We start from the raw sequence: 25,975 nt of genomic DNA, 5'->3' as shown, positions 1-25,975 counted from the left end.
TTTTGTGGTCGCCTCACTCAGTAGCTCACGTGTTTCTCATTTGTCCTTCAATGCAACATTCATGCTTTAAAATAGCAAGAATTTCAGAGACCATATAGTTTATGTTTGAATCAGATGTGACAAGCTTACTGACACACAGATTTTTCACTTCCTGTGCACATATTTTTTGCCTCTTTCATTTTTTATAGCATTCATTAAACTTAATTTGTTTCCTTTCAGTGAAAAAAAATGACTTGAATGATGAAAACTGGGTGCTGCTCTGTTTTTGTTTTTTTTTCTTTTCGCACTATTACATCAGGAATACAAATACACTCATTCCATTAACTCAATAATGAACAAATGCAGTGTTCTGAAAGAGGGTATCCAAAAGTAAAACATACCTTCTTAACTGAGGGAAAAAATAGAACAGGACACCCACCTGCCCTGAAAGTCTTGTGTTAACTTGTGCCTTGTATCTCAGTGAAAGCCTGACTTGGTTCTTCTACATCTGGAAAAGCTATCCTGTTTGGTTCTCCCACAGATAGGAGAGAAAATCTCTTCTACAGAAAGGACAAAATATGGCCGTAGAATTATGCCTTCTGTTCTGCAGATACGGGACTTCATGGTATGTCAAAAAAAAAGTGACTGATTCACAGACATGGAATAAACATGATTAGTGCATAGGAAACAAAAATGCACTGAAAATGGATTTTAATCTTGGATTATGTTTAATACCAGTCGATAAAGTTAACAATGAAACAATGTCTGAGCATTCTGACTCTCTTCTGTTTCCGAGAACCATAATGTAACATAAGTACTCAGTGTCAGTGCTGCCATTGCTATTTGCTGTTGTCATATATTTTTCCATTCACCAGTTCCTTCATAGTGTAGGTCCCTGTTAAAGTAATAGTTCACCTTAAAATAAAAATGTATTATTGCCGTTCAGAATCTCAAGTTGGTCTGAAACCTAGTAAGGTTTGTATATCCAAAGACTTGCACCAGGTTTGCAAGTTCAGCTCTGTGATAGTCTTCCACAAAACAACAAAAGGGAAAGACAGCATCTTCCAAAAAGACCAAGAATGACAATAAAGCTTCTCCAAAAATTCATGCTGAAAAACAATTAATACTGAACTTCCTTGCTCTGTAGCCAAACAGCTGCATTAACAGATAGTTTTCCAGTTTTCCAGGCCAAAAGAAGTTTATGTTGCTTTTTCTACTCTGCTCAACGCAGGTTTAAGTGAACGAAGAATGTAATATGCCCACTTGAAGGATCGCACAAGGGGCCTCTTTATCAGAAGCGAATTTTCCTCAAAGTAATGCTGACACTAGAGGGCCATAGACAAACCAAGTTTATGGAAGATAACCGCCACTGCTACTGTAAGATTCTCACAGTGAGCCTCGGGAGCACATGGTTAATCACACACACCATTAGCTCCGAGCCATTCAGCATTAACCTGATAAACAATGGTGCCCTAATGCATTTGGAGAGATGAGGGTGTGCGTGTTTAGTGTGTGAAAACTTCCCCACCATATGGCAGCCATTAGGCCTCTAATGAGCTTCCTCCTCTGATAGCTATGCTAAGCATGTAGCACTTGGATTGCCCAGTGTGGTCTCCTGTCAGACCAGCTACCTTCAAGTCTTGGCATATGATTCTTACATCCACACAGTTAATGGTGGACATGTGGAATGAAAACAGGAAAAGGAGGAACACAAGCCATAAAGAAGGCATCCATCCATCCATCCATCCCTCCATCCATTAGCAAGGGGTTGTGGGAGCTCTCATGCCTATCCCAGCTGACAGTGGACAAGAGGCTTGGTACACACTGGACAGGTTGTCAGGTCATTATAGGACTAAGACAGAGAGACATACAACTATGCATGCTCACAGTCACAGATCTGGAATATTTACAATCACCAATTAACCTAACTTGCATGCCTTCTGACTAAGAGAGGAAACTGGAGAAGGTGCTAACCATTGCATCACCACTTTACACCCCATAAATACAACAATGTTAGCGAATGACAAGGAAATATTCAATTTCATGGTGGAGTTTGTTGTTTTGTTTTTTTGTTTTTTTTTTAAAACACCTTTGTTTATCCACCAGAAAGGCCACATGTCTGTGGCCACACTGTCTATTTGCTGACATTACAGACTTCCTCATTTAATCCTCTGTCATTCAATCACTATTAGTCACAGGACTTCATGTTCAACTTTAGTTCCCTGATAGTGATAAAAAAAAAAGAAATAACAGAAATAGTACTAGTGGTACCTGTAACATTGTAAGTGGAAAAACAATATGATACTGCACTTTTAGTACAGCAGCTTTGGATAAAAGAATAAACTGCTCAGCCTTTTAATTCTACCCAGAGGAAAGATTTAATCTTAGAAGACTGTCCCTCTTGCCAGTATGTACTTTATTTGGATCCGGTCTTTTTTTCTCTCTCATTCTTATTTTTTTCAGCTGATCCCGGCTCTTTTTTCGTTGCTGAAATTAGTATTTCAGCAAAGCTTTAGTCTATATCCTGTCTGATGTATCCTGCTGGGAGCATCAGTGGCTTTTAACTAAATGTTTTACTGATTGGTAATCACTTTAAGTAACATTTTTGAAATATTTTTTCTTCTGGGCGTCCAAAGACAATGTCTAAGAGGAAAAGTTGTGATTACTCAATAATTCCGTTCATATTACACCAGACCAGCCAGCTGTATCTGTGTCTGGTAATCTCTGAAGTTGAAGCTAATATAGTTTCAGTGAACCTTCTCCGTAACCACTAATAAGAAGAACATGAGAGCCACTAGACAAAGCAGTGACTAACCTGACGGAGGTAATTGTACCGTCTGCACTGCAGTTCTTATAAAAACAAGAAACATTATGACATCCACACCTCCCAAACTTCAACACCACAGTGGCCAGCGACTAAATTTTGGTTAAAGGAGCCTTTGAAACACAACCAAAACAAGTAATAAGGCCCACCATCATTACAACCATATGGTTCCTATCATATCCTAAATGAATTACTGTTTGCTGCACGCTTCTGACACATTCAAGCCTTTTAATCTTTAACTGGGCCTTTTGCTTGGTGTCCAATAAACAGGAACAAACTGTGTTAGGACCTCATTTAATCACAACAACTTAGTTTGGAACTTTAAACAGCTGTCCCAAAATCTATTCATGCAGATAAAGAACTGTGGGAAATTAAAGTACAAGAGGCTCTGGAGTCAAAACTAAATGCTTATAATTGACCTGCAGCTCAGCAATAGAACTGAATGCATGAAAAAGTCTTCAGGAAGATAAGTCTCTGTGTGGTATGTTGGGTAACTTACGGTGGAGGATTCATTCCAAACCTGGAAAAGACATTACTGTTCTCTAGGGCTGTGAGAACAATGACCGGAGCTAGTAAGACATCGTCTTTTACACTTGGTTTCTCATACCAGAACTGACCCTAACACCACACTTTTTTTACCAAATCAAACTTTGGACTTGATGTATTTATTCTTTCTCAACTATGTTTTTATTGCAACCACATCATGACATTTTTATTTAAATGCATCTTTGAGCTTAATTACTTCCAGTACTCTGAAGGAGATTATATTACTTTCCAGTTTGAGAGACAAATCGTTTCATCAACTTTCTTACTCAGGTTTGAAGCGGTACAAGTAAAATTAATCCTGAGTAGATTTGCAGGGAGGTATGATATTACGGCCAAAGATTGGTGGAAGCAGTGGAAGAGAGGGGATGAAACACAGGCTGAGGAGTCATAAAGGACATATTCAATATCAAAAGAGGACATTACCAGGTCATTTTATAAAGTCTTCCCCAGGTGCTAATATTTTTGAGCTATATTTAAAAGCCATTGGAAGACAGTTAACAATTTACAAAATGGTCCTTGGACCAGTCTTAAGTTATTTGGAGATTACTACTAGAAAGCTAATTCAAGAAGTCCAAACCCTTACTTTTAAACTGGACACAACAGCATACACATCTTAGCTACAGCACCTTCTTAGAGGCCTCTGAGGGTAAAAACAATTAGGATGACAAAAACAGCACATGTCTAGCATTTGTTGTAAACAGGATCTCTACTCCTTCTGAGCCAAAGCACAAGAGACCGGAGGGTTTTAAATCCAGATAGCTGAGTCAGCATCTTTCCCCCAACTGTTTAATTCACCTCAGTCCTTGTACATGCCAGCAGTCCAGTAGGGAGAACCACTGGCTCTCAAGCTGTTTACTGTATCTCAGTATATCACTTTAACTCAGTCATAAATATCTTGCTTTGTATTGAAACCATTACATGCAGCATTTACTGAAGATGGTTTCCAACATAGACCTACTGTAATTCAACATTTTATCCAACAAAATCAAACACCAGAGATACTAGACCCTTTCTCTCTCCAGCTCTGTCCCATTCACACACAGACAAGCACAACTTAACACACATATGTCAAAGTACAGAGGTTTACATACATGGACATACATGCAGACAGGTGTGTTAAATTTAGAAGAAAAGGAAACCAATCCAGACATGAGCTCAGTGATGGAGGTGAGAATTGAGCCCATGGGAGAAAGCCCAAGGTCCTGGGGATTAAGCCTTCAAGTTCATATGAAGAAAGAAGATTCCCATGTGAGGAAAATGTGATTTACATTGCAACCAGAACGACGATGAAGCTTTCTACAGTGCTGGCCAGATTGAAAGGCTGGTAATAACACTGTCCACTCCACTTTTATTGATACTTATCATTTCTTTAAACAATAAATTCTCTGGCTTTGGTGCGTGTGCACATGCTTGAGAGACGGAAAGGCAAAACCTTGTGTTTCCTCACATTTCCTTGAAAGTTAAAAGATTGTTTCAATTATTATAGTTGTTCTATCACAACCTGAGTAACCCAAGAAATTCCTGATATCTGCTGACGTCATTAGCTGTCCCATTACATCGGTTAAACCTCCAGTAGAACAGGATCCAGTCTTAGGCACTGTCAATAATCACTATTCTGTAAAGTGCTTTGAAAACAGCCAGACTTTTTTAGTGAGGACCAGATGGTTTCTGTCCTTACACAGTTATGTGCCAGTGGTCTCCTAATTTCATGCAGACCCATACACCAATTTAACCAAAGCGAAGCCTAATCCATGGCTTAATAGAGTGAGACAGAGTGGTATTCACAAGCTGGGGTAAATGCAACTATTACAAAGCAGGCTCCAGTGTCTCAGCACATAGTTTGGGCTTGATCCAGACTGTTTATAACCTTATGGTGTCAACACCATGGCCTTGGTGTCAGTGGCTGACATACATTTCCATCGACGGTGCCTACTGTCTCATATCAGAGATTGGAAGCAGGTGGCCCCCACAACACACAGTGGGCTCTGCCACCACAACTTGGCAGGATCACCAAAGAGAGTAACAGTTCAAGAGACCAATCAATGATGAGTGCTGAAAAGAGCGGAGAGAAAGCAGAGCGTGAATTCTAGCTTGAAGTGTTACCACAGCCAAACACTGATCTTCTGCATTGCTCTCAGTGTATGTTCTCCATTTATTGAATGGTGATAAAAAGGCAGTGTTGATACAATGTCTCTGCGGGACTCTCTTTATATTCTTCATCCTTACACTTTACTTTAGTATCTTAATAAGGGTAGACACTAGTAGAGGTCCCATATTGTGCCCCTTTTCAAAAAATTATTGAAAACTTTACATGTCCCTCAAATGTATCTTTCAGTTTTCAGCTCAAAATACTGCGAAGATGGTTTATTTAATTATAACTGTTTAACGCCAGTTCTGAACAGGCGGTGTAAGTGTGTGTAGCTTTAAATCAAGCTGAGCTGCTGCTGTCCACGCCATCTTCAGGAAGAAGACTGTCTCTCTCTGCTGTAATTGACAGTGTGGAGCAAAACAGTTGACCACCCATCAGCCAACTGAGACCTAAATGAATGTGTGAGATCAGGAACTTCCATCACCTCTAATTTCCTTTTTGAGCAAACATTTTACTTAAAGCTGAATTCACAGCTCTGCTGTTGTTTTTAATTCATGTGTATGATGCGTTTAAGATGCTGTGACCGTGATAACATCAGTAATTTAGCGGTGTAGAACAGCCACTTGGAAATGGCTTTGAAGTGACTGCTGATCAACATGTAGTGTTAATGGACTACATTTCAGTCTATATTTAATGTTTATTTCTTAGTCTGACAAAAAGAAACAGAATAATATGTTTTTAAAAAAAAGCAAAAAAAAAACACCTTTATTGCGAATTTGGTTGTATTAAAACACAATATGTGTGAGCCCAGAAAGCAAAAAAAGGTAAACACTGGTTGAGTTTAAGTTTCATTGAAGCACAACAGGCAACAAAAAACACAACCAACAACCATCCCTAATTTATTGGTCAGAGATCAACACTGATTTCTGACCAGTGGGTACCAAAGCTAATGGTAACGTTAAACTCATTGGAGGCAAATGTGTTAACATTAAGGCTTTTCCTGTTGTTGTGGTGACATTGCCATAAAAAATGAAAGTAATCCGCTGGTTCTTCTTGTGTTCACTGCTGCAGCCGACAGCAGAACCTTTGGTATGCTTTGCTTGTGGCTGAAAAAATTCAGAGTTAGCAGATGCAGCTCTAAAAAGCAAATAAACTAAGCAGATTATGAGGTAGCTGCTTGTTAAATGGCAACCTGGATGAAGCAAGCAGTGAGGGGGCAGGACTATGGACAATGATGACTACTGTCATCAACTACTGAGTCACATATCTAACTCTTGAGTTGTTAAATGCTCAAATGTGTCCACCAGCTAGTTACTATTCTTGTTTATGTGTACTGCTTGGTGCTGAGCAGACAGTGCCAGCGGGTTTGTAGCTTTTTGTTTTTTTTTCTGAAAACAGCTGCTTGCAGCCTGTAGCTGGAAAAGAGCCTGATGAGAGTGGTGAGTGTGAGCCAGAACACCGAAACACCAAACCAAGACAATAAAAAAAAAGATCCTGGAAAGCTCCATAGAGCTGTGGAGAGCTGAATCAAATAAAGTTTTGTTTTTGTGAGTATCCTTCTTTGCATCCAAGCAGTCATCTGACAAAAACAGCTATGGTGACTTTAGCCACAGTTTGTATCAAATGACAAATAAACTGCCCTTACTTTTCTGTTTTTGCTTTATTGCAGCAACTGTACAAAATGTTGGTGTGTCTCTCCAGTCATATAAACCAGGGGATCAAACTGGCATCCCTGAGACAACCTGCTTTACCTCTTAAGTCACACAAACACACCTGTCTGCTTAAACACGCACATATGGAACAGCCTTAAAAACATCTGAGCAAGAACAAGCACCTTTGGCTTAAAAAACATAACATAACCCTTGCCCTGAATAAAAAGGAAGAAATTCTCACGAGGGAATTTAAAGAGACTGATTTATCTCTGCCATGAAACAGCAGCTCACATGCATCGCCTCCGGCTCCATCACAGGTGCAGCATATAACGTAGAAACTGAGAGACAGGTTAATATACAAACTGCAGACGATGTTAGAGACATTACATGCAGCATGATTAAAAGCACATGGGAAAGGATACGAACATGAAGGGAAAAGTGTACAGTAAATGTGATGAAGTCTTGCGAAACATCTTTATGACAGAAAAGCAGGGCAGCAACCTTTAACTTATTAGTCCAGAATAAATCTACAGAAGTCAGCATTCCTGCTCCTTTACTGTATCTGCTTTCTCTCCAACATACATGAAACACACACAGGATAGAAATAAGTCTGTCATCGTGGAACGTAAAATCCCACGACACAAAACTTATAATGACTAGTTCCTCTGGTGGCTTCATGTACACATACAGATTTCTATGTTTCCAGGACTCTCATGGTAAAATGTGTCATATAGACTGCAGTGTACTGTTTCAAGCAAAATGTTTTAGCTCTATTTTCTTTCTGTGTAAGGTTGGTAGCAAGCACTATCCAAATTAATAAGCTTCGTAACACATTTTATTAACGGACTGTTAGAAGAAGGTTTCACATTAATGATACAGCCATGTTTACCTTAGGAACATATTTCATTTGAAAAAACAGAAATTCTTATGCTTTCCAATGAGTTTTAGCCAGAAGCATTTCTTTAACAACCATTTTCAGCTATTTTGGAAACAGAAATTGTCAAATTTGTTTTGCTTGGTCCCTGATTCAATACTGTGTTCTGTCATATTTATTGTGTATTTGGCTAAATGCTCTGCTCTCAGTCCTTACTGTATCATTCAGAATTATTTACCGCCTGACTTATGAGCTGCTACAAGTTCTATTTTCACATTTTGGATAATACTGGTGGTCTATAATCTGTTAACATTGTGTGTGTTAGTGGCTCTGGATCAAACTACCAGGGATGATTTTCGCATCATGCTCTCATCAATTACGGTTGAGGATGAGTTGTCCAAATTTCCAAACAGCTCTGCGTATTTTTGTAACTGCTTTATCCGTCAAGGGAAAAACCTCATCGGTTGGACATGCATGGGCTGATTTCACAGCATTATTGGTACCCTCTACATGACACTGTCAGACACTAAACTTTGTGTTGTATAGCTCAGGCCTAATGCCACTCTTTCTTAAACACAATTAAAGCAGATGGTGCCTTAACAAAACAATGGGACAAAGACTGCAGTATCTCTTCAAACCTTCATTTTGAAATAAAGAAATATTAGAAATTACAAATTGCTCAAATCCTTACAACACAGAATTATTCGTGCATGTATTTGCCCCTGCTTCAAACCGAGGTTCAGTCAAAGAACCTGGCTGAACACAGGAGCTTGGCAGTGTCTCTCTCTCTGCATAATGATTCTGGCAGAAGAGTACGGATAAATCTGTCTCGAGAGACGAGACAAGGAAAAGCACTTTACAAAAAGAGAAGAGCAAAATGTAAGTTCTCAAGGCGGATCGAAGCACAGGATGTGAAAGAGAGAAGGAGAAGCCCAAAGGATTTCTGATTAGATCTAGTATCTCTCTTCTCAATCTGCCACCTCGGTGTGTGAAAACCCAAGAGCCCATGTGAAAGCAAACCCAAGAGCCACCTCTAACAAACAACAACACGTTCATGTGAAAAGTCAAGAGGAAGGACTGTTAAAAACTTGAGGCAGGCCCGTCCTCCTGGGAGAGTCAAGGAATCAAACGGGAAAGGCCTCTGCAGCGACTGTGTGTTTGTATGTTTGCGAGCATGTGGGGGGTAGGAACCAAATATCCTCCGCTTGCCATTCTGTCTCTGCAGGACACTTCCAGAACGGTAACAGCCACCCCTCCCACCCCTCCCACCCCACTGTTTGCCTGTTGACGTAGACCATAGGGGCTTGGACAGTGGAAAGGACAGACGCTGACAGAAACAGTAAGACAACATTCTGAGACAAGAGGGAAAATCACACAACCTATTTCTCGTTGAATTGTAACAGATCCCAGATACTGTTCAGCTGCAGTTCATTTAGAAGTCTGAGACTGAGGTTACTGGGGTATTGTGTTCCCCTTTCTGTAGATGTCTTCAAAATTTTCAGAATCTAATTGTTTTTTGTTTTTTTTCCAAGTTCATAAGCTAGTATTTAAATGCAATTTATATGTAAATCTGACTAGAAACATTTTAAAGGAATCCTTTTTTAAAGAAATACACCTCTTCACTAGCAGGCGGTAGTGTAGACATTGACAAGACTTTCATACCTGTACAGTAATTACAAGGCTACAGCCGGCAGTCATTTAGCTCACTGCAGAGACTGGAAACAGGTTCCAAAGGTAGCTTGGTTCTGCTAAATGTTGAAAATCCTTCCTCTGAGCAGCGGCCAGACAGCCAGCAGAGAAGAAGCAGAGAATCCTTGTAGAAACACCTTGGTTAAGCTGTGCTAACCAGCTGCTGGCTGTACAGCTTCATAGTTGCTGCATACATATGAGGTATAAAGCTTCTTCTCAAACAACCCACTAGAAAACAAATACACTTACTGTCCTATTCCAAAAATGTTGAACTATTTCTTTCAGTTACCTGTCACAACAAAACAGAATTTGACTCATTTCATATATTAAAGAAATGTCAAACTGCTCCTAGAATGAAATATCGCTATATTTAACCACACTTCTAATTTTACAGGTTTTACTTTTTTTACCACATGAAACCAGAACTGATGCTACCCTCATTAACATACAGTTTTTTTTACAGACTGGAGGCTCAGCTGGCTTTGCCACAACCCTCCAGGCTCTCGCCTTCAAAGGAAACCTTTCCTCCCAGAAAGCACTTCTTCTACCTTTAACTAACCAGAGACCCCACAGAGCAGCCCCATCCAGTCACAACTACACCACAGGCTCGTTCTGCTTTTGCAAAGTGAAAGCATAAGGTCTGAACTGGGCCTATTAAAGCTTTAACAACATGTTGTCCTCTGAAGTGAGCTTACTAACTGTCAAAGCTGCACATAGTTTTCTACCATAAGAATAAACGAAAAAGCAAGGAGTGTTTAAAGTTGTGGCAAATGCTTTCGCTTTTTATCGGTTGGGGAATGAAAACTCACCATACTGACATCGCGTCCCTTTGAAGCCCAGTGGACACTGACATACACGGTCTCCAGTGTCTGCACATCTCCCACCATTGAAACAAGTGTTTGCACCACACACTCCTGCAGATACAACATATCATACACCATAATGTGGCTTATGTGTTTATGTTTGTGTGTATTTCTGTACATACAAATCTGCTGGTGTGTCTATGTTTCTGTCAAGCCAGTTCAGTTACTACCTAACTGGTTCACACTGTGTAATGACAATAAAGAGCTTCTGTTCGATTCTACTACTGAACCAGAACTATGTGCTGTCAGTGAAATGCTGTTACTCACGATGCAGACAGCCCATCTCTTCCCCCTTCTGAGTCCAGCCAGGGCAGCACTTATAGACTGTGTGCAAATCCATGTTGTACACTTGCCTGTATGCTGTGTAGTATGCTATCCTGAGGAGGAAAGATACTGTTACCATACCTTGTTTCGGGTAGTTACATTATCAGCTCTTAGGAACCATTTCACGAAGACAAGATGAAATTAAGTCTTCATGATTTTCAGCACCATAGAACAAAATCTATGTTACTCAATGAAAATAATTCATGTAATTCATATAACTCCAAATGATCTCCATAAGTCATTATAGGAGGACATTGTCAGATGCTTTACAAATAAATGTATGCATTGTGTGACTATAAGATAATCATCCTCAAACCTAGAGGACAGGAGAAATGAAACAGAGGGTGTCCATCCTTGCTTTGCAAAACCATTGGCTGGGAAAACTTCTTGCAATAGGTGTTTGTATAAAACAAGTCTCTACGTCACTACCTACTCCAGTCATGCTTTTTATTGAAATGTCTGGGAACTAGTCTTGTTTAAAAATATTTCTGCATCGTAGAAGCATGATTGCTCTCACCTCCTCTCGTAGCCCATACACCATTGGTGGTGTGTGCAGCCCTGCTTCCACACCTTTGCCATGCGGGAAAACGCTTGTACACAAGGCTGACGGATCCCCAACATGGACATCTCCTGTTCAGCACAAACATTTGGCCTGTGCATGAAAAATACAACAAAGAATTGGAAAAGGGCATTGACTGGTTCAATCAAAAGTACCGTTTCTTCACTAAAAATCTGCAGAATTTTGAAAAATCTATCACATATGATGATATCAAAGACCTAGACATGCACTTCACTGTCACTTTGTTGTACAGTTGAGGTTGACTGGATTGAAAGTTGGGTGCAAACCTGCTGCAGAGCTATAATAAATCCAACAGACATCAACTTCCACATGCACTACATATGTTTAGTTACAAGAACATCAACTAATGACAAAACTTTGTCAAACATTTAGGCAGCTTCCTGTCTGCTTGATTAGAAAGAAAACAATGATTTGTAAACTGAAACCCAACAAACCGATGAAATTCCGAAAAGAAAAGAAAAGAAAAAAAAATTGTGTGCATGTATGTGGATGCATGCACAATGTGTAGCTCATTTTAAAAAAATAATTAATAAAAAAATGTAAATTTCAAAACAAAACGCCTGTGGGTTGAACTTATCAGCACTGTGTTATAGCTATCTTGTATCTGTCAGTGCAGGTAAACTGTCCAGAGGTGTCCTGCTCCACAAAACATCTGGCTTCAATACACAGCAGCCTGAAGTTAATTAGAGGAAGTATTCTGCTTCTCCTGTAATGAAAACGATTCCTTCAATCACGTCCTGCACAGTCTTTTTAAATACCGAAACCTCTGGTTTTTCTATCCAAAAAATCACATTCCTGTGGAAGTTATTGTGCAGATGCACGTTACAGCAGTGCTATAAAATACACTTGCGTTCTCAGGGGGGACCTGAAAGAGAGACTCCTAGTGGGCACTGAGATGAATAACACACAGACGAACTGTAAAGTAACATTTACAAAAGCAAAGTTTAGTTTTTTGTAAAACTTTGGCTATGTAATCGTGTTGATGTAAAATGTACGCAATGGCGCAGTGTTTTTCCTTTTTTACAGCCTTTAGACGCGCAGCCTTTCTCATTCACCTGATCATTCATAAAATCTAATAAGTGTAAATAAAAAACATTTTTTTTAAAAAGTGCAAACGATGTCGATTACAACAAGTTACTCACATGCCAAGCTGCAGCTCCAGAGATGACGCGATGTGCAAGGTGCTGAATGATAAAACACACAAAATGAAAATATGTGGGAACATAATTTCAGCCAGTTGCGCACACGGAGAGAAGTGTTCAGTCGGCGCAGCCTCTGTTCCCGTCAAATGAAGAGCATCCTGACATCTATGCAAGTCCGCCTATAGGCTCGACTCCAGAGTTGATGGCTTTCATCGATATATTCTCGATTTTCTCGGCACTGGTGAAGCAGAGGGACGACTTGGCTCATGTCAACAGCAGCCTTTGAATGGCTCCGAGTAAACGCACCACCCACAGTCTATGTGGGGCCATCTCCCCAAATCCCCGGAGACACTGACATGTGCAGGAATTATTATTAACACAGACACTCATGCTTTATTTAACTATTTTAACAAATTATGCAATATGCGTGGCTGTTGCAAAAGACAAAAATATATCTCCAAATTTTTCGTCTAAGATCACAGAATACCACGTTCAGAAATTCTGCAGCCTTTGTGAATAAAAAATAGGAGTGGACTAATTCAATTTCCAATTCAGTTCTATTTTTTTGCATAGTGCCCATTCATAACACATGTCATCTCAAGGCACTTCACATAGTAAGGAAAAGACCATACAAAATTATAGAGAGAAACCCAACAAATCCAAAGCTTCCTTTAGAGACATTCTTTGGCCGCAGTGGGAAGAAAAAAAAACTCTCCCTCAAAAGCAAGCAAAACTCTTTATAAAGCAGCTCATCACACAGAGAGGTTAGTCAAAGAGCTTTATAGGAAAAATAAAGGGGGAAAAAAACATAAAAGAAAAAAAATGTTCAAGATTTTTAATGGATAAACTGGGGGAAAACGGGGGAATTTTACCTCATAAGTCAGTTTGATTAACATAAACATAAGATACATTTCTTTTCAGATGTTGACACTGCTCTGACTTTAAGTGCATGTTAGATAACGTTAGAGGCTATAAAGTTTATTTTAGAATTTTTAAAAAGGATTTAACTGTTGCCAGTTAAATTTGAAAGACAAATTACAAATAGAGGTTCTAACTTTATTAGAACTTCAATATCGCTGATGATTAAATTAAAACATAAAACTAATGCCAAATCACCAACTAGAAGGGAGATTGTGGTGAGGGGGAACTTCTTGCCTCATTTTATCTGACTGTTGACAGCTTTATATAGTTGAGATAAATTAAATGTATTCTTATTTCAAAGGATTTTTTTGTTAACCCCTGTCATTTGCACGTGGAACCCAAATTATAAATACATAGGAACCAAATAAATGAACCAAATTTCCGCGCTGGGTGCCATCGATGTCACTTCCGCTGAGGGTCCGGCTCTTCCGGTGTTCAGCACCAACAGAGGAAGAAGAGAGGTTCTTCCTCTCCCAGATCAACAGAAGGAGATGCCCGACAATTTCATCAACTGTAATACTTGCACAAAACTTAACATTTCGGAGTAAATTTAGAAGTTTTATTCTGTTTAGAGTCTGTAGAAGACGCTGTTTGAAGACATATCTGTATTTAACAACAAACCAGACGGTAAGATAACCTTGCTAACGCGCTAGCTTGAAATGGCGCTAAGCTATGGTGTTTTTTGTCACTTTTCTTCACTTGTCCGACCACAACTAAACTACAGCGTCAGACTGCAACATGTTTCTTTAAATAGTGGTAGTTGTTAGTTTCAGAAAGATTTACATAGCTGCTGTATTGGCTTTCAAGTGATAGCCAGTTATACATACCATTGTTGATGGTAGCGTTATGTTAGCATTAATGAAACATAGGTTCTGTAATGGAAACAATAGCTGTTAAGTGCTACAGTCAGTATTGTTGCTAACTGGTGAATGGTCTCCCTTTGTGTCCCTCTGCGATATCAGAAGACATTTTTATTTTATTTTTTTAATCATATGATGTTGTCACGAGCATGTTTCCATCTCCAACCCCTCCCTACCTCTCTAATTCAGTATCAGGCTATTCAACAGGAGATTCGTGTTGTGTTAAATATGTAGTGGACAGAATAGGGAACAGAAAAAGGTGTGCCAATAAGTATGCAGGGTGTAGCAAGTTCTACAAGGCTGAAAGAAAGTGAAACTATTTTAGTCCATGGGTTTCTCATTTACTTCTGCTATCAAATCATTTCACAGAGCAAAATGAACGGAGCTGCATTCCCCTCCCCCACGGCCGAGATGGCGGAGATAAACCGTATCCAGTATGAGCTGGAGTACACCGAAGGAATCAGCCAGAGGATGCGCATCCCAGAAATGCTCAAAGTGGCCCCTCAAACCCATGATGACCCCAATGTTGGATCGCAGGAGGTCCCCCATAGTGTCATAATGCAAGTCCCAGAGAGAATTGTGATTGCAGGTTGGTATGATACTGTGATATCCGAAAGGAATATTCTAAAAAGTCTGACTTGTTAATCCCAAACTTCACAGAACTCGAGAATATTAAAAAGCAACATAATTATTTGGAGAGGGACATGCAGCATACGAGCTGCACGTACATGTTACTGTGTGTCAGAAGCTGAGGGACACAAAACATCACTGAATATGACAATTATCTTGACATAGCCTACTATACATATGGCACATACAACACATCGTCTTATTTAATGTCTATATTCCAATTAATAAATAGTTTTTTGTCAATTTCTTAGATGGAATTAATACTATCCTTGGTGCTTTGGCAATTAAAGACTGTTGAATTGTGAAACTGTATACTGTAAAACATTGTGTCAATCTAGGGGCTGTTTTTTCTTTGTTGTTCAAAGTCTTTTATAACACATGAACTCTGCACCTCATCGGTGACTGTCAGGTGACGATAATCTAACTATTATGTGGCTTTGTCACAGCCATTGATAGATAATGGATATCACTCTCTTTGTCCGTTCTGCCCCCAAGAGGTTGCTTCACTATCAGCATTGATACAATGTCAGTTACTTGAAACTGAAATGAAAAGAAATCTGTAACCACACAGGCATGTCGGCCACAATACACGATATACCTGCTAGACATTATTACTCAACTTTCGTATTAAAATCACAACACATTTTTCAAATGTCTTGAAGTAAAAAATACATCAAAGTCTCAGTCTGAACTTAAATGATCACCTTTATTTGCCAGGAGACAATAACGACACCCAGTTCTCCAGACCCAGAGACTTGGATCTTATCCAGTCAACACCACTAGAAGCCCTGTCGCTTAAAACTCCACCTAGAGTCCTGACGCTCACTGAGCGGCCTCTGGACTTCCTTGAAGAGGAGCAACGGGCAGCTCCAGAAAGTGAGGAGCTGGTAAGTGAATAAGCAATAAAGCAATAAACGTGTAATAGTAAAAACACTGCAAAAAATCCAGTTGTTGAACACAATCATGTCCATACTGTCAACCAAAACTGGAATACACTAAATGTCATTATTCCTTGCAGTTGCGGCCCCAAGCACGTGTACGGCGGGAACGCTCATCAAGTGAGAATGCAGCTGTACGTCAGAACAGTCAGCTGATGCGCAACGATTCTGCGTGAGTATTGGTCTAGATATGTCATTAATTTCCTAGTGCCGTCTCCATTTTTTCTCCTATATGCATGTTGCATGCTGCATCCTTCTTTTTGGTTTTATGGTTTCTTTTTTCCCTTTGTCATTAACGGAGCTGGTTGTCTATTATCACCAACGCTGCAAGCTGTTTTGTCGAAAGAACTTCTGCTGCTATCAGTGGTGATGCAGAATGTAGTTGGGTTTTTTTTAGCCTAATATATTAACATCATGATTTTAAACATTTGAGACACACTGGTAAAATGTTTAATGATTTTAAAATAGGTAGAATTGAATGAGCAATATCGCTGCTTAGTGTATAAACACAGTAGACAACCAGATTTGCTTCTCAGCAATACAGCAGGACATAAACAAAACATGGCCAATAAAACCAATGAAAGAAAATTACGAAGCTGGCCATATATTTTTGATACAATATTATTTATATATACTTGATTTGTCTTATTTGATGGAAAAAAAAAAGATTTTCACTGCAGTTTTATTGTTTAAGTAGAACATTTCATAAGTTGGAACATGGAATTTGAATATTAATTATGTAATTATGGGGCAACTGTTGCACTTTGTTGATGTACTCATCACTTTCTGCTAGACAGCTGCATTCAGCATCTCAGTACTATTGATGGGGTCACTGCTTCTCGTGGTGCTTGAATGGTGGTCATTCTTGAATAATCACAATTAGAATGATCTTGTACATTTTTGTTTCTTGTTGGGCACATTACACTCACCGCAGCATTCGATGGCAGGTTCAGTCTTTGGCTGTTTCTTTAATTTTCTTTCACACGGTTTTGCAAAGTCAGTTTAGGACAGTTTCTTTTCCTTATTTCTCTCCCTTTCCTTCCTCCTTCTCTCCTGTCCTCTTTTGTCTTTTTCTTCCCCCTTCCCTCTGCTTTTAACGGTGGGTACTGAGCAGTGCGACCCCGTCCCCCCCAGCCATTGTTCACCCATGTCCCCCTCTCACCGTGGCTGAAGATCACAACCTGTACAGCGCTAGTGGTGTTCTATCTTTCATCCAGTCCACTACACGTCGGGCCTACCAGCAGGTCCTGGAGGTCTTGGACGAAAACCCTCGCAGGTGACCTCTCGACCATCAACAGTTGACCTAACTGATATTGGTCAGTCAGGAAAATGCAGACTGCAGCAGATATCTTCCTGAAATACTAATCACATGTACTTGGTTTCTGCTCTGAAGCATCATGTGCTTAGAAAAGGGAAGAGGGTCGCATGATATCAGCTGTGTAATCTCAAATATTATGTGAACATTTTCTAGCTGACTTTTCTAACTTTCTGTAACAATATTAATACGCATGTAATAATCACGGACAACAAAGCAATGTTTTTTTAATGCACCATGCTAATATGTGGCTTTGGTTCAGGCCATTACTGCTACACATATCCCCCTTAAATAATAGCTATTGCAAGAGTGAACTGTCACTGATTTTTTTTTTTTTCTTTTCTGGTGGAAATTAGTAATATTTGAGTTTTACTAGGATGTGGCACTTAAGTTTTTAGTTTGGAAGAAAGTGGAAAACAAAAAAGACCAATATGAAGTGAACTAATTCTGTCTGCATATTTTTCTCCTTGAAGTTCAAAACTGCAGCAGTTTGAACTTTTGACTGTTTGCCTTCCTGAAAAAGTTAAAGCAGAATATATATATATATATATTTGTTAATCACAGATGTGTATTGATAACTTCTGTGCACCTCAAAAATATGATTCAGAAAACACTTTTCCACATTCTTAGGCTCCTGAAAACCAAAACTTTACAATAGTGATATATGTTACAAGGACAATAACAACTAAGCTAATTTAAGAGGACTTGTGTGAAATAAGACATCGTAAAGGCCAAGAAAGATTAGCTTGTTAGAAAATACGAAAAGTGTAGGTTTGCGAAGGACATGCAAGTTGTGTGCATGGATGCAACACTGTTTCTCTATATCTCTTTTTCCTTCTCCCAACTCTTTCTTTCCCCACTTCTTCAGCAAACCATCACTGCGAGGGGGGTCGGCTTCAAGCTCCAACCCCCTGCATGATTCCAGGTAACTTCACCTGGCACTTCATTCTGTTCCTCTTTCCTTGTCCTCATCCTTTCCTGCCTTGTGTTCTCATTATAGGTGAAAAATTAGGTTAAGTCCTGTCAGAAAAATTCTCTATGAAAATAATGTGTCTATTGTTAAATGTGCAGTACATCCTGAATGCGATGTATACATTTTGCACTCTGTTGTGACTGGTTGAATTATGTAATTCCTGAAGTAGCTCTTCTCTCTTTTCAAGGCTTGCTTTATCAACATATGAAGCCTCTCTGGAGGGGACAGCAGATGACATGACTGTGGTGGATGCGACAACACTTCGACGTCAGGTTAGTTCTTAATACATTATTTTGATCTTGAGAGCTAATCATAGAACCCCTGTGACTCAAAAAAACCAAACTCTGATTTGTCAACAGCTCATCAAGTTGAACCGGAGACTCCAACATTTGGAGGAAGAGAACAAGGAGCGAGCGAAACGAGAGCTGATCCTGTACTCTGTCACCGTTGCTTTCTGGCTGGTCAACACCTGGGTTTGGTTGCGACGTTAAGAGTTTGTCTGCAATTCAGCCATCAGCATGACATGAGAACGTATTATCCCTTATTCTATGTGTCAAATGTTAAGCTACTCGCTGCACTCCGCCCTTGTGTCAGGAGACCTTGGCATCTGCAAGGCCTGCTGCACACAGGGCTGATATTTTGATTTTTGTTTATTTAATACATGTACAGTTTTATTTTTTTACTCTTATTTCATCCCACTCCATTTTCTCGTGTTTGGTTTTTATTTCAGATCTTTTTGCCCACTGCTAAATATGACTTGTAAATATTTGTTCATGCCACTCAAGAGCTTTGAAAGGAACTCATCCAGAGATACAGTATAGCGTAGTTTACCAGAATAGGAAAATGGAGCTGCGGTGTGGAGACACGCAACTCCGTAATGGTAACATGTTGTATATTTATTGCAGAGAGAGTGATATGTGACTTGGATTGGGAAATCTAATACAGTTGAGTAAAACCATACCTATGATGTGTTGTCCTGTATTTTTGTTATTGCATTGAAAGAACCGGTGTGCCATATTTAGTGGCATCTTGCTGTTTTGTTGCAGTTTGCAACCAACTGAATACTTTGTAAGTTCCAGAACCTACAGTTCTACACAAATGTTTGATTTGTCTATTCTGGGCTACTGTAGTAATCTGGCATGGCAACACGGCGGGCTCCATGGAAGAGGAGTACATGTGATATGGTCCATTCTAAGCTAATGAAAACATGATTTGAATTTCCAGGGGATTACTCGGTAATGAAATCATGATTATGAATGCTATATTCCATTTCTGCTAATAGAAAACCTTACGATCCTGCACACTGGTCCTGAAACAGAATGAACATATCACTGTCATTTTGCAGTTTTATTAAGGAGATACATCTCAAACACATTTAACAATTGTTTTCATTAGATTTTTCAACACAGAACACAGTTTCTCTTCAAAATAACACTTTAACCAGATAAAGATGTATTCTACAAAAGTTAGAATGACAACCCTTAACGTATATGAAAGGCAATAAATTACCTCTCGCTATTTTTAACCAGCTAAATATTCATTTTTTAAATTTAAGCTGTTCCCTGACTGAGCACTTGTGATCTAACACACAATTTTTGGCTGTGAGCATTACATTTTATTTGACGCTGGTATTTTTAAGGCTTATCTTGCTAAAAACAAACAAACAAAAAAAAAAAAAACAGTGCTCTTAAAACATTATTCGAGCTCCTCAATCAGGCAGCGTGGTGGAGATGAGGTTTGGTTTGTTTTTGATTTTAGGGGATGGGAAAACTCATCATCCTCATCCTCTGGATACACCAGTGACAAAGAATTGCTGGAGACACCAGCTGATTTGCAGTCACTCATTAAGAACAAAGACTTCCTTTCTGGACCAAAGGTGGAGATGCCGTCACTCTGATTCTCTGTTGGTTCTTCCTCATCACTGTCTCCTGATATGACTTCTATTTTTGGTTTGAACACCTGCTGGGAGGAGAACCTTGCAGGAAAATCTTCTGTTTCTACATCTTCCAAGTCAGGCAGGTCATCAATACACAGCTCACGATTTAGTGGAAGCTGAATGGTTTCCAGCTCTGTGTCCTCCAGCTCTGTAACCAGCGGCCCAGGTCCGTGTACTGGTACAACCTTGTCTGCTTCAGGTAGAGGTGCCCTGATCAGAGGCTGTTTGTTCTCAAACTTCTCTCTCTCTGCTTCATTTCTCATTAACTGAATTCCACTTGACTGGTTTTGCTGTTTGTTATCTTGTACTTTCTCTGTCTCTAATATCTTCTCTTCTGTACCTTCTTGCTCTTGTGCAGGCTCCTCTGGATTCACTCTTTCTTTCTCTTCCCTCACAGCCTGCTCTATCTCTGATTGGTCCTTGTCATCTTTCTCTAGCTGCTCTGTCTGCAGCACTTCACCTCTCTGCTCTGATTCTAGATGTTCATTGGGGCCTTGGTTAGACTGACTCTGCAAGAACTCTTCGTTGGCATCCAGACAGTCCTTCACAAAAGCTTCAATCTTCTTCTCTTCGGAAGAAGCCAAAATCTGGGGGTCGTTTTCCTCACAAGGACTCTCTGGAGTGGTGGGAGCATCAGTTTCTCCTAAAATGAAGCAGTTACACAGTTTAAAGATGCAAATCCACATTTATCACGAGTATGCACACTATGATAGTAAGTGACATATGTTAAAGAAAGTGTTCACCTTTTTCCTTTAGTTCTCGAAGGCGTCGTCTCTCCTGAGCCTTTTTTCGAATCATTTCCATTCCCTCCAAGCTGTTCTGAATTATCCTCCTCTCCCGGGTTTCCCACTGCTCCCTCTCCTTGCGCTCCCCTTCCAGCCCTCCCACTGCCCAAGCCTCCGCACATGCCCTGTCTTTAGGAAACACGGGGCGATCATCAAGGAAAGTGAGCTGCTTGAGGCGCACAATCATGGTCTTTCTGTAGTTTGGGATTTTTTTCACCACCTCATTTCCCATCAGATTCAGGATTCGCAGTTCTGGCATGGCCTCGAGCACAGGAAGGATCTCTGGGTCACAAAACAGGTTGTGAGACATGTCCAATGCACTAATGGCCGGACACTGATTCAAATGCTCGATGTCCCTCACAGTTTTCAGCTTGTTATGGGCAATCTGCAGAGTGCTGAGCTCAGGAAGGCAGGAGATGTTCTCTATGGTGTGTATGTAGTTGTTGGAGACATTCAGGGTGCAGAGCTTTTTCAAAGGTTTGAAGTTCTCCAGCTTGTGTATGAGGTTCTGCTGAAGGAACAAGCAGCGCAGGTCAGTCTGGGCATCCAGGTTCTCAATGCGCTGGAGGCCATTACTTTCCAGCCAGAGACACTTCAGTCCTGTGTACTCTTCTAAGTTCTCAATGGTGGAGAAACCTTTAAAATGCAGATACAGTGTGTCATTCAGACAAGGTGTGGCGTACAGTTTATTCTGCTTACAGTGGTCCTTCAGGAACTTCTTGGTCATTCGTGGCCCTGAATTTTTTTCTTTTTTCTCTTGAGGTGAACTTTCCAATTCTCTCCTGTATTCCAGGTCTTCTTGAGCTCCATCCTTAATTAAGGCATTTCTGTCAGAACTTCCCTGGCCATCTTCTCCTTGCACTTCAGTCGCCACTTTATCTTCCATCTTTTCGAAGAATTCTAAAAAAAAAAAAAAAAAAAAAAGACCAAAAAGCAAATATCGAGCAGAAGAAACCGAAGTTATATTTCCTGTTTGTGATATGTTTAATGGCAGTTTCTTTTTCAATTGTCTAAAAGAAAAATACCACTCAACTGTTCGCTCCGTTAGCCGACGTTAGTTACCGTGTATGTTTGTCTCCATGGTAACGCTTGGTCATTACGTTACGGCCGACTTCGTTTAGAGACCGGATGTAGTTTGTTGTTCCGCGTCGGGCGCTTTTTGCTGCTGCACTCTGCTGTCACTGGATCAACATGGCGGCGGGGTACATACTAAATCGTGGTGCGCTAACATTAGGAATTCACTGCCAGCGTGTTGGCAGAAATGTTTCGTTAATGCAGGTCAGAGAGAAGAAGCGATGGATGAGAGCGTACGAATACCTCATGGCCAGAAAGCTAAAGCTTGAAGGACCTCCGCCGCCGAAGCCACGGTAACGTTAGCATTCACAGAGAGCATCTCAAGGCCATTAATGTATTTAAGGTAGAAGCTGGTATTTGTTTATTCGTTTTAGCAGAATGGGTAAGATTCCTAAACAATTCAACTTCAACAATTTCCTTGAGGTTCTACCAAAGGGATCAGTAAAGTTCCATCTATCTATCTATCTATCTATCTATCTATCTATCTATCTATCTATCTATCTATCTATCTATCTATCTAAACACAACATTATTTATGTTAACATTTAACACGTTTACAGTGCAGATTTTTTTTTTAGCAGCGTGTGTTTTTAAAGTTTAGCAAATGAAACCAGTAGTGTAGCTAGCCATTATGGCTCCTTTCCCCAGGTGGAGAAAAGTCTTGTTTCTCCTCTAGTCTATGTGACAAGCACGTTTTGATAAAATGTGTCATTATGTCATTATTTTGCATTTAAAAATTTTACATTTGCTAACATTTGAACTGTTAAGTTTTGCCCGTAACCATCAAAAATACTATCCTGTACGAAAAGTATTAACCATCGTGGTGTACAGGTAAAGCCATTTTCAGAAATGAGATGCATAATAACGACTTCATCTGTCCGTTAAAGTGACAGTATTCTGTCATTCAGACGTGGATCACTTACACGTTAATGCTCCTCACACATACTCATGACAGTGATGGAGATGCAAGAGTGACACACAGCACCAAGTGATGCGTAATTCTTAAAAATGCAGTGATAAATACAAGACTTAATGTAAACTAACCACAAGCTCATCAAACTGTCCCAATAACTACTTAAGTTTCGTTTATTTATGATTCTTAAACACTCAAAGATCTGTCCATTTGTGATAAGAATCTAATGACCACTTTACCAACAGTATAATAAATATATCAAAAGCTGTGATGGAGATCAGGACTGAACCTGAAGACGGCATGCTGTGAAACAAATGATTTAACTGCAGTTAATAAACTGTGAATCTCTGTGTGCCAATTTAACTATCTAAAGTGTCAAAAAGCACACAGTTTGACTTGCTGTTAGATCATGACCATTCCTGTCTCCAGTTCAGAGGTAATTTAGAATTATCAGTAAGTAGTGAAGTTGTCTGCATGGTTTTTATGGAAAAGTGAAACAGGTCTAATTAAAAATGCCTATATAGATTTAACATGCATTACACTAGACGTGGTATTTTTTGCATTACTTTTTTTGCCTCTCAGACATACTTTTTTTCTCAGTATATATGACCCAGTTTACAATGTTTCTGTGGAGGAAGTCAGGACTAAGAGTTCCACATTTGACTGTATTTCAGGTACCAACAGCCTAATTGGGATTACCATGCAGAAGTTCAGGCTTTCAACACCCGCCTCCAAGAGAACATCTCCCTGGAGTTACTGAAAACAGCCTTCATCAACCCTTGTTACCTGCAGGTGGAGCAAGAGAGGAGAAAGGGGTTAGGTGTGGACTCTGAAGTCACTGCTCTTCTTCTGAAAGATAATATTCAGCTGAGTGAAAAGGGAGCAAATTTCACCAAAAGCTTCCTTACCGACTGGTGCAGGGCAAGCTTCCCCAGCCTGCCGCATGAGGGGGTGGAGAGTGTTGTTGGGCACCTTACCAGTCCAGCTGTAGTGACTTATGTAGCAAGAAATCTTGGCATCGAAGAGCTAACCATGAGTGCAGAATTCCCTGTTCCCGATGATGTGCTCCATTCTACATTCATGGCGGTGATAGGCGCACTACAGGAAAACAGCGGAGCTGAGCGGACTGGATTGTTTCTCAGGGTAAGAGATTTGCTGAGCAGTATTACGGGCACTCAATATTTTCTTTAAAGAAACTATCATTTGTCCACCCTAAGACTCTTTAGTTGGCTTTATTGTTTACATAGTAGTATGACATTTTTCTTTTTCCTTTTCTCTACCTCCATCTTCTTTCTTCTTGCCAGGATTTCCTGGTGACTCAGCTGATAGGAAAGGATCTGTTTGATATGTGGACTGTGGTCAACCCCATGGGACTACTAGTGGAGGAGCTTAGTAAGAAGAACACTGCTCTGCCAGAGCCTCGCCTCATTAGGTCTGCTGGAGCCAGCACCGTCCTGCCACTGTATTTTGTTGGCTTGTACAGGTATGCATGCTGTATGATAAATTAAGATTTTTAAATGAATAAAACATTTGGGGAAAAGGCTAACATGATGTAAAAATGGAGTCACATTAAGTTACACGTGAAATTCGAGTGATATGCAAACAACTGATTATACACTTGATTCTAAAACGTTCTATTTGTATGATCTTCATCAACATTTTTTTTTTCTTCTTCTTTTTTTGTCTTGTCTCTGTTCACCTCTATGTCAATACAGTGACAAGAAGCTTCTGGCTCAGGGTCCAGGAGAGACAGTTGTAGCAGCTGAGGAAGAAGCAGCTCGTGTGGCCCTCCGGAAACTTTATGGCTACACTGAGAACCGCAGACCCGTTGACTTTTCTCCTCAACATCAGCATCAACAGCCATTAATTCAATCAGCCAGCAGCAATTAACGAAGTGACAACTCTTATGATGAGGCATAAAATCATTTAAAGAGGGTGAAGTTGGACGGAAATGTCATTTGCAGACTGTAGACTTGCCATAAATTGTAGAGAGAAAATAAAAGGAAAAGGAGGCCACCATTTACCGTATTAAACTTTAGCACACTTGTCAGAGTTGATTCTGTTGGCTATTTAAATGTCAGTTTCAACAGACAAAGGAGACCAACACAAGCCTTTATGTCCAAATACATAGCATGGGCTTACTTAGACTAATAATTTACAGGTTCAAAGATCCATTGCACAAAGTAGACCTGATAGCTGGTTGTCCCCTTGTAAATTATACAATTGCCATTTGGTTTACTTTGTATTCTGTTATTCATCTGTAATAAAAATATAAGTATGTGTACATTCTGATTTTGCTCATTTTAATTTCTTTTACTATGTATGCTCCTTTGAGAAATGAATGCATGAATATAAACTTGATGTCAACATTTAATGTGGCACACTACTTGTATGTATTCTGCAGGTTATGGGGTAAAGATTTTAAGATTTCACATAAAGAGTTTTAGGGATATCATTGCTTAGTGGCAGATTTCTTTCACACATATACGTAGAAAACAATTAACTGACATGTTTTTTTATTTATTTTTCCTTTATTTAACCAGGTGGGTTAATTGAGAACAGATTCTCGTTTACAATAACGACCTGGCCAAGAGGCAGCACAGAGCAGAAAATACAATAAAGGCAATACATCCATAAAAAATAATACACAAACAAAACATAACAATGAAAGGCTTTGAAGATAAAATACACTAAAAGCAGGTACAGGACTCAGTAAATAGTTCCTTCACCATATTTTTAAAAGAAGATAAAGATAAAGAACATGTTCTTCTTCTCCAAATCTGAGGTCAAACAGAAATACATTCATCCTTTAGAAATTATTCAAAGGACGATCACAGAGAGTAGGTCTGTAGGACTGACCTCACAAACCACCATTCTTTTGGGAAAGAGAAGTTTTGTTATTTTAGTTCACCATTATTTATACAGCAAAATTCAAGCAACAGCTACTGAACCAAAGTACTTCTCTGGAGAGAAACAAGACTGTTATGAATTTACTTAACAAGTTTAAATATTGAGGTTATGAACCCAAAGTAAGATCTATGGTCTGACTTTATCTGATTGATCTAAAA

At 39.6% G+C, this 25,975-nt stretch overlaps 4 protein-coding genes across 6 annotated transcripts in view; 2 read left to right on the top strand and 2 right to left on the bottom strand.

Annotated features, from left to right (window-relative positions):
• egfem1 (EGF-like and EMI domain containing 1) overlaps window positions 1-12,645 on the bottom strand; it is a 61,257-nt gene extending 48,612 nt beyond the window's left edge. Inside the window, exons 1-4 of the mRNA XM_008294538.1 lie at window positions 12,563-12,645; window positions 11,358-11,492; window positions 10,784-10,893; window positions 10,463-10,567 (exon numbers count right to left, since the gene is read on the bottom strand). Coding sequence (XP_008292760.1) covers window positions 10,463-10,567; window positions 10,784-10,893; window positions 11,358-11,492; window positions 12,563-12,645 — 433 coding nt within the window. The remainder of the gene's footprint in view (window positions 1-10,462; window positions 10,568-10,783; window positions 10,894-11,357; window positions 11,493-12,562) is intronic.
• Window positions 12,646-13,906: 1,261 nt separating this feature from the next.
• Window positions 13,907-19,166, top strand: mffa (mitochondrial fission factor a). Of its 3 annotated transcripts, XM_008294532.1 has the most exons (8): window positions 13,907-14,110; window positions 14,713-14,932; window positions 15,691-15,860; window positions 15,992-16,083; window positions 17,026-17,187; window positions 18,095-18,151; window positions 18,387-18,471; window positions 18,559-19,166. In XM_008294532.1, exons 2-8 carry the CDS (start codon window positions 14,719-14,721, stop codon window positions 18,688-18,690), a joined length of 912 nt encoding a protein of 303 aa, XP_008292754.1. In that variant the 5' UTR covers window positions 13,907-14,110; window positions 14,713-14,718; the 3' UTR covers window positions 18,691-19,166. The 3 variants fall into 3 exon arrangements, with proteins under 3 accessions (XP_008292754.1, XP_008292755.1, XP_008292756.1); XM_008294533.1 differs by lacking the exon at window positions 17,026-17,187; XM_008294534.1 differs by lacking the exons at window positions 17,026-17,187; window positions 18,095-18,151.
• Window positions 19,167-19,663: 497 nt separating this feature from the next.
• On the bottom strand, window positions 19,664-22,048 carry dnaaf1 (dynein axonemal assembly factor 1). The gene is made up of 3 exons (XM_008294535.1): window positions 21,983-22,048; window positions 20,879-21,820; window positions 19,664-20,778 (listed from the first exon to the last, which is right to left on the bottom strand). The coding sequence occupies exons 1-3, from the start codon at window positions 21,999-22,001 to the stop codon at window positions 19,895-19,897; spliced, it is 1,845 nt and encodes a 614-aa protein (XP_008292757.1). The 5' UTR covers window positions 22,002-22,048; the 3' UTR covers window positions 19,664-19,894.
• Window positions 22,049-22,087: 39 nt separating this feature from the next.
• Window positions 22,088-25,199, top strand: mrpl44 (mitochondrial ribosomal protein L44). Its single transcript, XM_008294536.1, has 4 exons — window positions 22,088-22,287; window positions 23,582-24,050; window positions 24,212-24,390; window positions 24,623-25,199. The coding sequence occupies exons 1-4, from the start codon at window positions 22,112-22,114 to the stop codon at window positions 24,795-24,797; spliced, it is 999 nt and encodes a 332-aa protein (XP_008292758.1). The 5' UTR covers window positions 22,088-22,111; the 3' UTR covers window positions 24,798-25,199.
• The last annotated feature ends 776 nt before the right edge of the window (window positions 25,200-25,975 follow it).

Source organism: Stegastes partitus, unplaced genomic scaffold (assembly GCF_000690725.1).
Source record: "Stegastes partitus isolate 25-593 unplaced genomic scaffold, Stegastes_partitus-1.0.2 Scaffold970, whole genome shotgun sequence".
In the NCBI taxonomy this organism is placed as follows: Eukaryota; Metazoa; Chordata; class Actinopteri; family Pomacentridae; genus Stegastes; species Stegastes partitus.
This window is presented reverse-complemented; position numbering and strand designations above follow the sequence as displayed.

What these genes read in the sequence shown, in the direction of transcription:
- mffa (XM_008294532.1), top strand. Translation starts at nt 14,719, where the DNA reads ATGAACGGAGCTGCATTCCCCTCCCCCACGGCCGAGATGGCGGAGATA. An exon ending in AGAGAGAATTGTGATTGCAG is followed by an intron (nt 14,933 to 15,690) that starts GTTGGTATGATA and finishes TTTATTTGCCAG; the next exon opens with GAGACAATAACGACACCCAG. An exon ending in CGACAACACTTCGACGTCAG is followed by an intron (nt 18,472 to 18,558) that starts GTTAGTTCTTAA and finishes ATTTGTCAACAG; the next exon opens with CTCATCAAGTTGAACCGGAG.
- mrpl44 (XM_008294536.1), top strand. Translation starts at nt 22,112, where the DNA reads ATGGCGGCGGGGTACATACTAAATCGTGGTGCGCTAACATTAGGAATT. An exon ending in CCTCCGCCGCCGAAGCCACG is followed by an intron (nt 22,288 to 23,581) that starts GTAACGTTAGCA and finishes ACTGTATTTCAG; the next exon opens with GTACCAACAGCCTAATTGGG. An exon ending in GGACTGGATTGTTTCTCAGG is followed by an intron (nt 24,051 to 24,211) that starts GTAAGAGATTTG and finishes TCTTCTTGCCAG; the next exon opens with GATTTCCTGGTGACTCAGCT.
- dnaaf1 (XM_008294535.1), bottom strand. An exon ending in TCGAGAACTAAAGGAAAAAG is followed by an intron (nt 20,779 to 20,878) that starts GTGAACACTTTC and finishes GCTTCATTTTAG; the next exon opens with GAGAAACTGATGCTCCCACC.